Source organism: Emys orbicularis, chromosome 1 (assembly GCF_028017835.1).
Source record: "Emys orbicularis isolate rEmyOrb1 chromosome 1, rEmyOrb1.hap1, whole genome shotgun sequence".
Classification (NCBI taxonomy): Eukaryota; Metazoa; Chordata; order Testudines; family Emydidae; genus Emys; species Emys orbicularis.
Window position 1 is genome coordinate 159,998,062 of NC_088683.1, and position 17,822 is coordinate 160,015,883.

The 17,822-nt window shown below is 47.6% G+C and overlaps 1 protein-coding gene across 1 annotated transcript in view; it reads left to right on the forward strand.

The window, feature by feature from the left end:
• Positions 1–4,323: 4,323 nt before the first annotated feature.
• The window catches only part of ARHGAP31 (Rho GTPase activating protein 31), an 87,678-nt gene continuing 74,179 nt past the window's right edge, over positions 4,324–17,822 (forward strand). Inside the window, exon 1 of the mRNA XM_065423207.1 lies at positions 4,324–4,417. Coding sequence (XP_065279279.1) covers positions 4,324–4,417 — 94 coding nt within the window. The remainder of the gene's footprint in view (positions 4,418–17,822) is intronic.

Below are 17,822 nucleotides of genomic sequence, written 5' to 3' on the forward strand. Positions count from 1 at the left end.
AAAGAAGGAAAGTACTGTACATTAGAGAAGAGAAAGACAAAGAGAGGGAGTCAGAATGACAGACGGAAGACTCCATTCTGCAAGCTCAATGAATGCAGAACATGCACTGAAGCCAGTGTGACTGCTGTGTGTGTAGGGGGAGAGAGAAATCAGCAGTATCTTAATAGACTACTAAAAATAGCAAGTAACCTGGGCTCCTTCCCTGGGCCACTACAGGCCTCCCTCGCCCTCCTCCCACTTCTTGTTTAAAATAGAAATGTTTCTTTTGGGGAGTGGGTTTCTGCTGGTTACCATAATCGCTGAGTGCCAGACTATGATATCCTTGCTCACAATGAGTAGTACCTTACTCCAGGGGTTCTCAACCTTTCCTTTCTGAGGCCCCCACAACATGCTATAAAAACTTCACAGGCCACCTATGCCACAACAACTGGTTTTCTACATATAAAACCCAGGGCTGGCACTAGGGGGTAGCAAGCAGGGCAATTGCCCGGAGCCCCATGCCACAGGGGCCCCCTTGAAGCTAAGTTGCTCAAGCTTCGGCTTTAGCCCTGAGTGGCAGGGCTCAGGGACCTGGGCTTCAGCCCCATGCAGTGGGGCTTTGGCTTTCTTCCCTGGGCCCCATCAAGTCTAACCCTGGGCCTGCTTGGAGGCCCCCCTGAAACCTGTTCGTGGCTCCCCAGAGGGCCCTGGACCCCTGGTTGAGAACCAGTGCCTTACTCCACCATTAGCCCCGTTTGACTTCACTGGGGCTAGGCTGTGGATTAAGGTACTATTCAAGAATGACTGAATACTAGCAAAGGTATCAAAATCTGAGTGCTCAGAGGAACTTCTCCCTCTGGCCCAAATTCTGGTGACCTCAGTCAGTTTTTACTCAGACGAAACCCCTAAAGAGTCCACTACGATTAGGACAGAATAAGGACTCAGTAACAGTTCAGACCTTCAGGATCTGGCCCTCTGTAAGGAAGCCCAAGAACTCCTCAGTCTTTTTTCCATCATTCTCCCCTCTCTTCTGTGTGTAGGGAATGTAGCCATGTTTTGGGCAACAGATTAGCAGGCAGCAGGGACTAAACTATGTCTGTACCATGGGGGTTGATATTAGACAATCATCATCAATCTTATTTTGAAGATGTCCTGATTTGGTCATCCTGTAACTCTGGCATAAGAGTCTAGCAAAGGTCTTGAGTGAAGGCAGGTGATGATACCTCTCAGAATTGGATCACTGGACATGGTATAAAATACAGACAAATGAAACATGTTGCGCATAAGTCCAGCCTTCTGGAATAGTGTCAGAACTCCTCAGCACCTCAAGAAGAAGCTGTTGTGTGTGGAAGGAAATGCTTCCTTTGAAGCCACCCAGATGGGCTTTCTCTTCCTATAGAAGTCAGCCAGCAGCTGGTCTGAATGAGATACAGAGAAACATCTGCATCTTAGTGCCTTTTTGTCTGAATCAGCCACTGGACCCTTTTGAAGTTTGCCTCTCATCAGTCACAGCATATGAATTTTTGCAGCAAGATGTTGCTGTGGCATGTGATGTGTTTGCGGCATTATGTTATAGAGCAGATCCTCATGTATTGAATCAACATCAAGGTGTTGCAAGAAGCCCAGAGTAAATTCAGGATGTTCAAATGTTCTGCAAGCCAGGCTAGCACTAAGGGAACAGAGAGGAGGCTAGTAGTGAGAGCAGGAAGTGGAAAGACAGGAGTTCCAGATTCTGGCTCTGGAAGCAGTGTGATCTCGTGGTGAGAGCAGGGGGCTGGGAGTCAAGAGAGCGGAGTATCATTCTCAGCTCTGAAACTGACTTCCTGTTTGTCTGTGGAGCAGTCATGTCCTCTTTTTGTGCCTCAGTTTTTCTAGCTGTAAAATGGGAACGAGATTAATTGGGTGAGCAAAGTAAGGTCCTACACTCAACGTGATGGTGTTTTTCTGTCTAACCATATGTAACAGGATAACTTTTTAAAGCTACAGCTGATCAGTTCCAATATTTCAGGGAATAGTCTAGGCATCAATGGGCAGAACCCTATTGATTTTGGTGACAATCAGAAGACCAGAAAAGTCTGATTTCCACTAAAATCACTAGTTGGTCACTCAGGATAAGAGATGAGTCAATGGCCTCATAGGGTATGTCTCTCTACACTGTAATAAAACACCCATGGCTGGTGTGTGTCAGCTGACTCAGGCTTGCAGGGCTCAGGCTAAAGGACTATAAAATTGCAGTGTAGACATTTAGGGTTGGGTTGGAGCCTGGGCTCTGGGACCCTCCCCCCTTGCAGGCTCCCAGAGCACGTGCTCCAGCCCAAGCCTTGCATCTACACAGCAGTTTTATAGCCCTGCAGCCCGAGCCCTGTGAGCCCAAGTCCACTGACATGGGCCAGCCTCGGGTATTTAATTTCAGTGTACACATACCCACAGAAGCCTGTGGGAGGGCAACAGAGTCACTTTGAATACGGGATGAGTACTAGGTTAGGGAAGGTGAGCCCTCCCCCCCAAGCTGGACCCCTTGATCCCCCAGCTCCAATCAGGTCTCACTCTAGATGAGCCTCTCATGACCACCCCTCCCCCCAAGCTCAGAGCCCTATTGATTTTGGTAAAAATGGGGAAACCAGAAAAGCCCGATTTTAGTGGAAAATAGGCGTTTCCAGTTTTAATCAAACTGAGCAGAGTTGGGGGAAGGGGGTCAGGCTGGGTGTATAGCTGGGCCTACATAAGCAACAAAGCATGCTGACCCTCTGGTTTACCCCCTATGTAAAGCGTTTGGAGATCCGGGGCAGAAAAGTGCAACAGAAGTGCAGATTTCTTCACACAACGCACAGTCAGCCTGTGGAACTCCTTGCCAGAGGATGTTGTGAAGGCCAAGACTATAACAGGGTTCAAAAAAGAACTACATAAGTTCATGGAGGATAGGTCCATCAATAGCTATTAGCCAGGATGGGCAGGGATAGTGTCCCTAGCCTCTGTTTGCCAGAAACTGTGAAGGGGCGACAGGGGATAGATCACTTGATGATTACCTGTTCTGTTCATTCCCTCTGGGGCATCTGGCATTGGTCACTGTTGGAAGAAAGGATACTGGGCTATATGAGCCTTTGGTCTGACCTACTATGGCTGTTCTTCTTATTAGCATGATGTGAGAGAGACAAGGTGGGTGAGTGAACTCATATTTTTTATTGGCCCAACTTCAGGGGAGCTGGAACAATTTGTTAGTGGGGGTGCTGACAGACATTGAACCAAACTGTATATGATGAAAACCACTTCAAGCCAGGGGGTGCAGCAGCACCTCCAGCACCTATGCCCAACTTCTGTTGGCAAGACAGACTGTGCGTGTGTGCCGGGCAGCCCCACCAACACTGGGCTGGGTGGCAGTCTGAGCTGAACTCCATGCCCCCAGCTGTCTGCTCCCCAGCCACTGGGGAGATTTCGGTTTCTTACCTCCAACTCCCTTCACTGGGAAGCCCAAAAGGAGCCTTTCCTGGCAATTAACTCCAAAGTGCATGAACGTAGGAGCCCAACAGCATCTGTTTCTGCTCTCTTGGGGGAAGGGATCCCCCTTCAGAGGTCTAGCGTTGGCGTCTCCGGGAGAGAAGCGTCCCGGCGGGCCGAGGGCTCCGGAGAGAGGAATCAGTGACCAGAGCCGGGCACTGATCGAAGCCATGTCTGTTCTCTCCTCCCCCCGGGCCTTTCCAAGGCGGAGCGCTGGTGGCCCAGGCAGCGCCCGCTCTCAGGCCGGCCCGTTATCTGTCAGGACACCCCCCTCTCTCCGCCCCCCCACCCTTGCACACCCCCTCCCCGGCGCTGCCAAAGCCCTCCGCCCCCTCCCCGGCCAACTTCCTTCCAGCCTTTCCTGGGCTGGAGCGTCCCCGCAGCGGCGGCGCGGGGGGAAGGAGGCAGCCGGAGGAGCCAGGACAGGAAGCGGGTTCCTCGCTGCGCTCCCGGAGGCAAGAGAGCGGGGCCGGCGGCTCGCTCGGCCTCTGCCCGGGGTGCGGTCCGTGTCCCCCGCTAGCGGGGCGCCGAGGAACCAGGCGGGGTTTGCTCGGGGAGCGGGGCCCGGGACAACACCCGCCTCCCTCCCCACCACCCCCTGAGCCATCGTCCTGCCCGGCCGCGGGCACCGCTCCGGCGCCCCCCGCTGATGAGAAGCCCGCCGGGCCCGGGCTGTGCGCGCCGCGGCCGCCTGCCTGCCGGGCAGCCTCCTCTGGCCCGGACCTGCCGGCGGAGCGCTGCGGCGGGAGCCCCCATGTCCCGCCCCGGGCGCGGGGCAGGGGCGGCGGTGTGAGGGGCAGCGCGCGGGGCAGCGGCAGGAGCGGGGCGAGCCGCTGGCGGGACTAACTCATGAAGAACAAGGGAGCGAAGCCGAAGAGGAAGGGAGCCGCGGGCGCCTTCGGCTGTGACCTGACGGAGCACCTGGAGAGCTCGGGGCAGGATGGTAATCGCCTCGTCAGCCCCTAGGGAGGGCCGGGGCCGGGGCTGCGGCGTGTGGGATCCCCGGGCACGGGCGGCTCGCTGCTGCCTGACCTTCTCCTGCAGGGTGGGGCCAGCCGGGCAGAGGAGGCTGGGTGTGTTGGGGGAGAAGGGGCTGATCCTGCTTTCCAAGAGCTCCAAGTTGGCAAGCCAGCCTCACACCTAGAGTCTGCTCCTTCCAGGCACTGAACACCCCGAATTGCCACTGAAGTCCATGGGTCAGTGCTTAATTTGTGCCAGGGCTGAGCCCCGGCAGGCACCTCTAGACTTGGCACTTTATAGCCCTGGCACCTCTGGGCTTGCCACATCAGTTATGAATGTAAAAAAATTGCTTGGAACCTGGTGCCTAATTGCTTGAGCCTGGGCAACTCTTTCATTACAAATGAAGCATGGGGGGAGAGGGCACTCAGCACCTACAGGACAGGGTCTGTAAAGAGGAACCCGGAATGCCCCTCAGCTGCCCCTCCCTATGTCCAATAAGGCTCCCATCTCCTCCTTCTGTTGCAGTGCGGGGTAAGGGACGTGGGATCTGGGCAAGGCGAAGGATGAGGGAGGGGTGTGTTTGGGGCTTTAAGGGGGCAGCTGAGATAATATAACCACATCCTTGCTTATTCTCTCTCTATCCTTGCCTCCCCTCCTTCGGGGCTTTCAGATGAGCATATGGTGGGTCAGACTGGGGGTGGCTGCAGTAAAGTCAGAGGGCTTTGGTTTTGAAATGACTGGTTTGGGATGAGGAAAGGAAAAGAGCTGACTTCTTAAAAGGGGACGGGGTGACGGGAGAAGCGGCTGAGACCTCAACAGATAGAGCAGGGGTTCTCAAACTGGGGGTTGGGACCCCTCAGGGGGTCATGAGGTTATTACATGGGGGGGGGGGGGTCGTGAGCTGTCAGCCTCCACCTCAAACTCCACTTTTCTTCCAGCATTTATAACGGTGTTAAATATATAAAAAAGTGTTTTTAATGTATAAGGGGGGGGTCACATTCAGGGGCTTGCTGTGTGAAAGGGGTCACCAATACAAAAGTCTGAGAACCCCTGAGATAGAGTCTTTGCTTCCGAGTAGATGGGGAAAGAATAAATATGCGTCTGCCCCAACTCCTCCATCTAAGTTAACATAATGTTCCAGTTACTGAGTTACTTTCCCCAGATTCGAGCTACTCTGAGTGACACTGCTCTTGCAGCAACGTCAGCTACATGGAGGGTGGGCCTTACAATTGGGTCTTTCACTGTATGATGATGAGGATGATTAATGATGTGCTGTAGGGAACAAGCCTGCCTTGGCAGAGAGGTAGACTAGATTATGTAGTAAGTCTTTTTCATCACACAGGAAAGATGTGCTATATATGTGTGTGTGATATTCATATATATGTGCATGTTACATATGTGCATCTCTCTGGTTACTGCAAAAGACAGTTTACAATGCAAATCAGCAGTAATATTAAGTAGTTACAATATCTTCCACGTATACAGTGCCTTAATCCCCAATGATCCAAACAGCAAGCAAATATAACACATTTTAAAACAAATAATTTTGCAAACATAACACATTGATACATGAATTATGTGTGCCAGTGAATTCCACCCATTACCACAGCAGCCACCTCTGGTGAGGAGCTGTTTACAGCAGCTCATAGCAACACTGCATAACAGTTTAGGATAGGAAAGAACAAGCATATCCAGTGGAAACTGCTGAGGCAATTTAGTGGGAAAGAACAGCATTATCCCAGGTGAAATTAGGCTAGGGCAGCTGGACTAAAAAGCAAGCGTTTATTACAAAAAATACAGTGGGTTGTTTTTTTATTACAATGAGGGGTGAGGACCTCATCTTAGGTGTCATTTGTAGGATGGTTCACAATTCAACCTACTTACATGGTCTGTCTTGAAAAGCAATGTGAGAAAATTGTGATATTCCTTTCCCTTATATAATACTGTGTTATTTGCTGAATAGCATGTCACATTGCCCAGTGCTGTAGGATCCAGAAAAGAAAGACCCAATTGTTATATATTCATTTAGAAGGATATGAGTTAGATCATAGGGTAGAAGTTAAATCAGGGGGTTAGGGGAGGATGGAAGAGACATGGGAGCACTCATTCCTCTATTAGCAGGATCAATACTCATCAAATATAATCTATCAGAGTGACTGGGAGGGCAATGAGGGGGCCAAATGTCACTGATGGGTTTACAAGCCTGCAGCTCTCCTCTAATTGGAACTATGAGATGAAATTTGAAGGGCTGCGAAGGCATGGAAGATAATTGTCAGTGGGACAATTTAACTATCCAAAAATCAACTGGCTGCAGGAACCAGCCAGTATCCCTGCAGGCAGGGGCTTTGTAGAGGTAATAGGAGATAACTTTCTCTTCTGTGCAGGCAGGATCCTAGAGGGTGTGAGTAAGTTTTTTGGGGGGAGTGATGCTGGCTCTAGCTATTGCCTATTCAGAAGCAATGTGGGACTGAGGTACTGGTTCAGAGCACCTGGTAGTCACGACATGGGGATAGAGCACTTTGACTGATGTCCAGAAAAGACTTTCTAATGTGGAACTTTGTGAAAGCAGATTTTCAAATGCACTCAGAAGGATTAATTGGAACTGCAGGCAAGGGTGTAGAAGGGACTGGAGCCAACTCAAACTGGTTCTACTTCACACAGAGTGGCTTTTTCCCAGCTTGCAAAGCTGCCTTGTGCGGTGATTCCACAAGCTCTCCTAAACCAGTGAGTGTTAGACCAGCTCTGTGCTTGGGAGGGAGATCTCTAAGGAACATCTGGGTGCTGCAGGATGTAGAGCTGGCAATTCTTTATGGTTTTCTTCCCTCTGGGTCAGTACATAATCATTAATTCAGCAAGCTCTTCAGGGGTGCTGTGCTCATAGACTTTAAGGCCAGAAGGGATGATCGTGATCAGGTAGTCTGACCTCCTGCACATCGCAGGCCACAGCACCTTACCAACCCCCTCCTGCAATAGACCCCTAACCTCTGTCTGAGTTATTGAAGTCCTCAAATCATGGGGTGCCGCTTTTCAGATGAGAGATAAAACTGAGCTCTTGAATTCTTGTGGTCAATTCATTTACGAACCAGTGGTGGTTTTTGTAAGGGCTTTAGTCCTGATGTCCTTACCAAATTTCCCTGGAGAGAATTCTATTCTGCTTAAGGTATTAACTTTTCTCCTTCTATAATTTTTTGTCCTTAACTGTTAAACAGCTACTATATTCCACCCCAGAGATGGCTGTATTTTAATGGTGGATGAGAAGATGCTTCTGTATTCCTTACCTACTATACCTAAGGCAGTGTTTCTCAAACTGGGGTCGCCGCTTGTATAGGGAAAGCCCCTGGCGGCCCGGGCCGGTTTATTTACCTGCCCTGTCCGCAGGTCCGGCCGATTGCAGCTCCCACTGGCCGCGGTTTGCCGCTGCAGGCCAATGGGAGCTGCTGGAAGCGGCGGCCAGGGGTGGCTCCAGGCACCAGCGCAGCAAGCGCGTGCCTGGGGTGGCAAGCTGCGGGAGGCGGCCTGTTGGTCGCTGTGAGGGCGGCAGGCAGGCGGCTTTCGGCGGCATGCCTGCGGGAGGTCCGCTGGTCCCGCGGCTTCGGCGGCAATTAGGCGGCTGGGACGCCGATGGCACGGCACCGGCGGACCTACTGCAGGCATGCCGCCGAAAGCCACCTGCCTGCCGTGCTTGGGACGGCAAAAAACATAGAGCCGCCCCTGGGGGTGGCCAGTAAGTCCCTTGGCCTGCGCCGCTTCCAGCAGCTCCCATTGGCCTGGAGCAGCGAACCGCGGCCAGTGGGAGCTGCGATCGGCCGGACCTGCGGATGGGGCAGGTAAACTGCCCGGCTCGCCAGGGGCTTTCCCTACACAAGCGGCGACCCCAGTTTGAGAAACACTGACCTAAGGCTTAATTAACAATTGCTTGTAAAGTGCTTTACAATCATGGGATGAAAGTTGGTGTAAAAGTACAAAGTATTATTATTAAATAGGGGCAGAGAGTCAAAATATGTTAGCAGGTACAATGGATGGCTCAGGGCATTGATAATGGGATACTGCGCATTTCTCTTCTAGGATGATTCTTCAAGTCCATCATGGATCAGCAGGGGCTGAAAGTTGTTGCTATCTGATGGCTGGTTAGTTGCTTGTGTGCAGGGGTGAAAGTAACTTAAAGGACTTACCAGTACGCAGGGCGGCTGAGGTCCTGGGCAAGGTTGGGGGAGAGGCTCGGGGCCCCTGGAAGGGGCAGGGTCTTGGGCGGAATGGGTGGGGCTGGGGCCAGACTCTCCCAGCCAGCCCTTCAACGCGGCGTGGCCCACGCCGCCCAGGGCTCTGGTGGTGATTTAAAGGGCCCAGTGCTCTGGCCGCTGCTGGGAGCCACGGGCCCTTTTAAATCGCTGGGCCCTGGGACAGCTGCCGCTTTTTGCCCCCCCGTCAGTGGCCCTGCCGGTACAGTGCTTAAAGCAGTGCTGCGGCAGCGCTTGAATGTTGGCTGTATACCAGCAGCCACTTTCTTACCGGTACACTGTATCAGCCCGTACCGGCTTACTTTCACCTCTGCTTGTGTGACGTGTATTTGCTGGGTCTCAGTCCGGTTCCTGTCATCACCGCAATTTATCCTCGCTGACTTCCTTGACAGTCTCAACTGAGTGGGTGGGGAGTCTAAACTCCCCTTTTACCCTTAGAGGTGATCCCTCTGGGCAGAAATGAAGCACGTTGGTTGAGTGGAGGGTGGCAGAGGGCACTGTACCTTTTGCGGGGGTAAACCAGTACTGCCAGTCCCAAGCATTCAATAATCATGAGTCAGCCCCCCCCAAATCATGAGATTGGTTTAAAAATCATGAGATTTTCTAAAATAACAAATATTTTTTTTTCCCTTTGCCTTCTGGTTTCTGAGCCTTTGGGGTGCACTCAGCTCACGTTGTCCAGTTTTTCTCTGCAACCGGGAGAGCCAGAAACTTTCTCTCTCAAAAAATAAACAGAAAAGCTTCAGATAACCCCTTGTTCCAAGACTGGAGGAGCTGCTCTGTGTCCCAGGGTGTCCCATTTGCAGTAGAGTTAATTCTACTGCTGCTGTACCCTTCTGTGGTTTGTTGCACATCTGTTTCCTGCATGATGCTGTCTGATTGGGATGCAGTGACCTCAGATTTTCCCCATACCGCCCCCCACCCACTCTTCGTAGTTCCCTCAATGGCTGAAGTATTCGCCAGTAGCACCCAGAGCTCTTTAAATTCCTTTGTTTGACTCCAGTTATTAGTTTTGTTCTCTGGCTGAAAAAGTGGGGCTGCTTCGTTAACAGCCTTTGAAACAAACGACCCTCTTGTGCTCAGCGGTTGAGGCTCCTTCTTTCCATGAGCAGAGAACTCTGAGTGGCTGTGACGTGGGGCCTGCTAGCAGTGCCCTCTGGAGAGGAAAAAGGGGTCAGTGTTCTGTGACTGCTGCCAATGTAACACTCTGCTCACCCTCCTGCAAGCCCTGGAATAGTATTGACCGTGGGGAGACAGCTGTGGAGTTTAGTAGTGGGGGAGCTGGGCCTGGGCCAGGGTGGGCAGGGCTTGCCCCAGTGGAGGCTGGATCAGAGCAGGGTTGGAGGAAGGCAGTCCCTGTGCCCTAGACACACTATGACATGATGCTCTTTGTAGCTCCTCCCCGTCACTGTGGCACAGCCCCCAAGTGGGACTTGATCACATTGTTAATCTCTAAACCTTCTCTCAGGCCTGGGTGGTATTTAGTCAGTTCATCCAGCCATCCATATATACCAAGGCTAAATCCTGAAAGCCATATTCACATTTGATTCAGGCACAAATTTCCACTGAGTTCACTGGGAATTTTGTCTGAGTTAGGACTTCTGGATTTGCCAATTAATGAATAGGAAAGCTTGGTAGCAGGTCGCAAGATTATTTGCATTATGGGAAATATCAACCCTCACCGCTAACTTCTCATCAGGTAGATGCAGCCAGTCCTATGCCTCAGCCATTGTGGTAAGATTCAACAACAGGGCAGCTTGTATAGAAGCTAGAACTTGTTGAGAACAGTTAGTGCCCACCTGGCAACTGACAGATCAGGAGGCAACCCTCCTACACTCCAGAGGAGCCCTGTGATGTTTGCACATGGGGAGGGAAACCAGGCACAGTGCTCCTATTCTCTCTGGGTTGGATTAAGACATAGGCATTTTTTATATGCCTAGTGCCCAGCTGCCGCAGTCAGGCGATTATGTCAGAATCACATATTTCATTTTATTTCAAGTAAATCTCCAGTCCTGGTTACACAGAAGAGCTTGAAAATGTGATCCAAGTGTGAGCACTTCAGCAACATCTTCCTGAGCCTTCAGACAGCCTCAGACACACAATAGGATTTCGGAAAGCACACACAACCAGGGCCTGTCTTCTTGATGACCCTCAAAAAGGATTTAAAATGACATATGAAGACAGGACTTCTTGTTCTATTGTGTGGGAATGTTTGGCTGGAGCAAGAAGCAGAAAATGACCTTGAATGTGTATGGATTGACATCCTAACAGATAAAGCTCAAGATGTGATATTATTTGGTGTCTGCTACAGGCCACCAAATCCCACTAGAATATGTAATGAGGCATTCATCCTGTTATCTATAATATGTTGTGGGGGAAAAAACCCTATATGATCATGGGGGACTTCAGTTTGAGTGACATATGCTGGAGGTCTCACGTTGCCAGTACTAAAACATCCTTAGAATTTTTAAACTTTATAGATGACAATTTCCTAACTCAAAACGTGTTGCAGTCAACATGGGAGAATTCTATAGTACGTCTTATCCTAACAGATAAAGAGGAACTGATAACACAACTAAGAATTAATGGCCTTGATCACATTAATAATGTGCAAGCAGAATAAAGTCCCGACCAGTACTATATAAACTTGGTGCTTTAATAGGGTCAATTTCACAAAGCTGAAAACAATTATAAGCCAAATCAGCTTGGAGGAAGAATTTAATCAGAAAAGTGTGAATGATAATTGAGAATCATTTAAGAGGACTTTACTAGATGCCCCAAAAGCCACAATCCCACATTTGAGGAAGAAGGCCATGCTGGTTAAAAAACTGAATTGATTTAGAGGGGAAGTGAAGGCATCTATAAAAAAAATTAAAAATGATATATAACACATGGAAGAAAGGGAAAGTTGATAGTAATGAATACACATCAGAAGTTAGGAATTGTAGAAAATTGATGAGGGCAGCAAAGGGACACAAGGAGAAATCTATGACCAACAAAGTTAAGGACAACCAGAAGGAGTTTTAAAAATATAATAGGAACAAAAATAATCCTGAGAATGGTATTACTTCATTACTAGATGGAAATGGTAGAATTATCAATAATAATGCAGAAAAGGCAGAGGTGTTCAATAAATATTTCTGTTCTGTATTTGTGGAAAAAACAGATGATGTAGTCTCATCATATGGTTATGAAAACACTCTTTCCATTCCACTACTATCTCTGGAGGATGTTAAACAGAAGCTGCTAAAATTAGGTGTTTTTAAAACAGTAGGTCCAGATAGTTTGCATGTAAGAATTTTAAAAGAGCTGTCTGAGGAGCTTGCTGGACTGTTAATGTTGATTTTCAGTAAGTCTTGGAGCACTGGACAGTGCTTCCAGAAGACTGGAAGAAAGCAAATGTGCCAATTTTTAAAGCAGGTAAATGGGCTGACCCGGGTAATTATAGGCCTGTCAGTCTGACATTGACACTGGGCAAGATAATGGAGCAGCTGTATAGGACTTGATTAATAAAGAATTAAAGGAGAGCACTGTAATTAATGCCAATCAACATGGGTTTATGGAAAATTATCCTGTCTAACTAACTTGATATCTTTTTTATGAGCTTATAAGATTGGTTGATAAAGGTAATAGTGTTGACGTAATATGTTTAGACTTCTGTAAGACACTTAGGCCTGGTCTACACGGGGGGGGGGGGAGGGGGGAATCAATCTAAGTTACACAACTTCAGCTACGTTCGACGTACTTAGATCAACTTACTGTGGTGTCTTCACGGTGGTGAGTCGACTGCTGCCGCTGCACCTCTCGCTGAGCTGGAGTACAGGAATCGACGGGAGAGTGCTCAGGGGTGATAGAATCATAGAATGTCAGGGTTGGAAGGGACTTCAGGAGGACCAAAGCAGGACCAATCCCCAGACAGATTTTTGCCCCAAATGGCCCCCTCAAGGATTGAGTTCACAACCCTGGGTTTAGCAGGCCAATGCTCAAACCACTGAGAATCCCCTAGACTAGACATGATAAATCGACTGCCGCTGGATCAATCGCTGCCCGCCGATCCGGCGGGTAGTGAAGACATACCCTTAACTTGGTACCACATGACATTTTGATTAAAAATCTAGAATGATATGAAGTTCACATTTCACACATTAAATGGATTCAAAGCTGGCTAATTTATAGGCCTCAAAATGTAATTGTAAATGGGAAATCATCATCATGTGGGTCTGTTTCCAGTGGGGACCCGCAGGGATTAGTTCTTGGCGCTACATTATTTAACTTTTTTATCAGTGACCTAAAACATAAAAGCATCACTGATAAAGTTAGCAGATGACACAGTGATTGGGGGAGTGGTAAATAATGAAGAGAACAGGTCACTGGTTGAGAGTGATCTGGGTCACTTGGTAAACTGGGCGCAAGCAAACAATATGCAATTTAGTATGGCTAAACGAAAATGTATGCATTTTGGAGCAAAGAAGGTAGGCCATACTTTCAGGATAGTGACTCTATCCTGGGAAGCAGTGATTCTGAAGAGGATTTGGGGGTCATGGTGGAAAATCAACTGCTGGCCCTAGCTGAACAATGTGATGCTGTGATAAAAAGAGCTAATGAGAACTTGTGATGCATAAACAGGGGAATCTCTAGTGGGAGTAGAGGTTATTTTAGTAGTAGAGAAGTTTGTATTTGGCACTAGTGTGACTGCTGCTGGAATACTATATCTCGTTCTGATGCCAACAATTTTCACAGGATTCAGAGAAGAGCCACAAGAATGATTAAAAGATTAGAAAACATGCCTTATAGTGATAGACTCAAGGAGCTCAATCTATTTAGTTTAACAAAAAGACAGTTAAAGAGTGATTTAATTACAGACTGAGTGTATCTACATGGAGAACAAATATTTATTAATGAGCTCTTCAATATAGCAGAGAAAGGTATAACATGGTCCAGTGGCTGGAACATGAAGCTAGACAAATTCAGACTGGAAATAAGGTGTACACTTTTGACAGTGAGGGGAATTGGCCATTGGAACAATTTACCAGGATTATAGTGGATTCTCCATCACTAACAATTTTTAAATCAAGATTGGATGTTTTTCTAGAGGATCTGCTCTAGGAATTATTTTGGGGGCAGTTCTGTGGCCTGCATTATACAGGAGATCAGACTAGATGATCACAATGGTCCTTTCTGGCCTTGGAGTCTGTGAATGTAAGAACTCAAACCAGGCATACAAAGGATACAAGCAAGGGATGAGGATGCGTATCCCACCAGGACATGGGAGTGGAAATGGCTCCAAAATGCCATTCCCTACTTCCTCACCCCACCGACACCCATCCTTAATATCCATCACCCTGCCCTTTCCAATACCCACTTCCTCAATATGGATCTTCTTCCCAGTCTCCCAGTACACATCACCTGCTCTCACAGTACCCTTTACTCCTGTTCCCATTACTCATCCCTCATTGCTCTCCCCAATCCCTACCATACAACCCTAAAAATCTCTCCCCAATGCCTATAATTAATCTACCAATATAAATCCTCCTCCAATAACGGTGTCTCCAGTACCCATCCTACAGTATCCACCATCTTTCCATTCCCAGTCTCCATCACCTCCCGTACCCTCTCTGCCAAAACTAATCACACCCTTCTAACATTCCTCCCTCAGCAGCCATCTCTTCACGCTCACCGTTCCTATGGAAGAAGCATTAGGATGACTGCATTGAGGGAGCATTAAAACAGGGCTCATTTAGTGTTAGGGAGCTAATAAAAAAATACTGCAATTTTGGACCGTAATAGCGCTCCCAAAGCATTGCAGTAGCACCGTTGTGAATTGTAATGTTTCAGAGCATTACAGCAGGGGGAGGGATAGCTCTTAGCCTATCTCCTAGAACTGGAAGGGTCATCTCCATTAATTTATTTTATTTTATTTAATTTAACATTTTTTTAAGGAGGTAAAGTAATAAATACTTTGCACAGAAGAAGGAAAACACAGAGCACTATCCAGTTCTTCATGCACTGACTCCTGATCTTGGGACAGTATCTTGTCATCAGATCAGCCATCACGACCATGTGCTAGGGAAACAGAGTTTTATGCCATTTATATTACAATCATACTGCTGCCCTTGCTCTGATGAGCAGGGAGACCTATCTTGCAGGCAGCATGTGATTTGCTCTAAGGAGATGCTCCAGTTGGAGCCAAGTTTGAAACCTGCTGTGCAGATGTGAAGCTGGTTTCTCCAGGCCACGTGGCCTTGCAGCCGCACGCATAAGCGTGCTCAAGCATATGTTTAGTATCAGAGGGGTAGCCGTGTTAGTCTGGATCTGTAAAAAGCAATAAAGAGTCCTGTGGCACCTTATAGACTAACAGCATATGTTTGTATGTCTGTGTGCTGTGTTGTCATGCATGGATGTGTGTGCATGAATGCATGCACATGTGTATCCATGCACAGGTGTATGTGCATTTGTTTGTGTGGTATGTTTTAATGCATTGCTCTGTGTGTGCAAATGTATTTGCATGCTCATGTGAGTGTTTCTATGCACAGGGACATATGGTGGGAGGGATAGCTCAGTGGCCTGCTAAACCCAGGGTTGTGAGTTCAATCCTTGAGGGGGCCATTTAGGGATTTAGGGCAAAAATCTGTCTGGGGATTGGTCCTGCTTTGAGCAGGGGGTGGACTAGATGACCTCCTGATGTCCCTTCCAATCCTGATATTCTATGATGATTATATACAGTAAACAGCTAGGTCTGTGTTTGTATGTTCATAAAGGTGCATTGGGGTCTGCCTTTTAAAGTATGTTTGTCTGCAAATGAAAATGTGTGTACATGGGTATGTGTTTGCCTTTATGAATGTACACTCGCAGGCCTATATTTGTGTGTAAGAATGCATGCACAAACCCCCACTTTTCTGAAAAGTGCTGAAGAATTATTAATGTCCACCCAGAAGACATAAGAGGGCGCTTCTTAAGGACTCATTGGAAAGACCCAATGCACATCTACTGCAGAAGGATGAAAGGCTAGATTCACCCTCCTGTGGTTTGAATGTGCAGTGCCAAGGATATCAACCTTGAAGTTTAGACTTCTAAGTCATCTCCTTAGTGGGCACCAGCTGGAGAACATATTAAAATGTATGTCACCAATATACTTAAGCAAATAATTTCACTATACTATGTGGAACATGTTGCAGTCTGTCGACTCGTGGTGTATATAGGTGTATCTGTATGGTTTCTCCTCAGGTCTGTGTATCCATGGTCTTGTGGTGGGCAGAGACTGCAGGCTCTGAGAACTGGAATCAGTTTCAAGGTGCTGTAATTTGACTCTTTGAGGAATGGATTAGTAAATTGAACCCCTCCCAGTGAGTGTGAGACCAACGTGCAAACGGGACGTTTTTCAAAGACAATGGCTGCATAGGAAATCAAAGGTTGAATGTATGAACTACGGGGCACATACTCATGTATGGAGCGAGAAGAGGGAAGGTATCATGTAGCACCTGGGTCTGCATAGGTGAAGGGGGTGCTTCTGTAGATTCCTACATAGATGTGTGCAGCCACAATGGATAGTGTGTGCGAATATGTAATAATCCCGAGGTTGCTTTCTCTACACCCACTTTCACTAGCAGTGCGTCATATTGCGGGTCTCAGACATCAGCCTTTATAGCAGCACTGTGAAAGCAACAAGAAGGCAAATCTGAGCTGGGTGTTAACATGGGAAACAATGGGAGCAGAAGCCATCTGTTTGCTGTTGTTACTTTGCTGTTCTTCCTTGTTTTAGATGTTGTTTGTATTACTTCCTCAGTCTGTTTGTTGGTTTCTGGGAGCTGGGTTTTCATATCCCTGTAGCTTGGTGTAAGAGCAGTTGAAGATTTGTGTTGCAAGCACAGCTCTCCCTTCTTTGTATCTATATTTCCCTAGCTAACTCCTGTGTGAATCACATATTCTGGGTCCAGGCTGCATCCTGCTTTACATTTACCTCATCAACCACTGCATGAGACACACATGTTGTTTGCATGCCTCATTCTGCTTTGATCCTGCATTTCCCTTGCAAACAGCATGAATCACATGTTCTGGCTGCATAATCTGAACTAGATTTTACAGAAGAGACATTCTGAATTAGCAAACATTTTCTCTTTATTGGTAACAGCAGATTTTATCTAAACTTGGTCACAAACGGCTGCGGGCTGCAGTATACAGGATTTCATAGCTCTAAAAGGCGCAGGGAGATATACTCCTTACCGGGTGAGATGCTAACATGATACGAAAGCAACAGCTGAAGTAAAGATACTTCAGAGCTCTTATCCAGATTTGATTTTTCCCAAATTTCAGGAGTTTTTGATTTTGGAACTACTGTAGATTTTGGGTCAGGCCCAGCTCTAGACTGGAGCTCTCATGATTCAGACACAGTACCAGAAAGGTTAATCTGTAATGGTGCCCTTATGTATAGTCTTCAATTCTACAGCCACCATATTTGCTGCAGAGTATACACTGTGCCACGGATTTCTGCTTCAGTATCTAAGTTCTCATTAAAAAAAAAATGTAGTCCTCTTAATCATAGAATCATGGGATCATAGGACTGGAAGAGACCTTGAGAGGTCATCTAGTCCATTCCCCTGCACTCATGGCAGGACTAAGTATTCTCTAGACCATCCCGGACGGCTGTTTGGAGATTTTTAAGAGCAGGTTAGACAATGTTGGAGATTCCATAACCTCCCTGGGCAATTTATTACAGTGCTTAGCCACCCTGACAGTTAGGAAGTTTTTCCTAATGTCCAACCTAAAGCGCCCTTGCTGCAATTTAATCCCATTGCTTCTTGTCCTATCCTCAGAGGTTAAGGAGAACAATTTTTCTCCCTCCTTATAACAACCTTTTATGTACTTGAAAACTGTTATCATGTCCCCTCTGTCTTCTCTTCTCCAGATTAATTGTGAAGTAAAACTTGAAACTATAAGCTGAGGGTGAGTGATGCAGTGATATCTATCTGAGTCAGCAGCCATCCTGAAACAATACCTTCAACAGAATGAACTGCTTGATTCATCTTATTTGGGGTATTGACTCTGAAACCTAAAGACGATAACATAAATGTAAACATTGCTAATTGGTTCACTGCTGATCATTGGGGAGACACATCCAGCTAACCTGTCTGTCCTACAATCCCAAACAGCTTC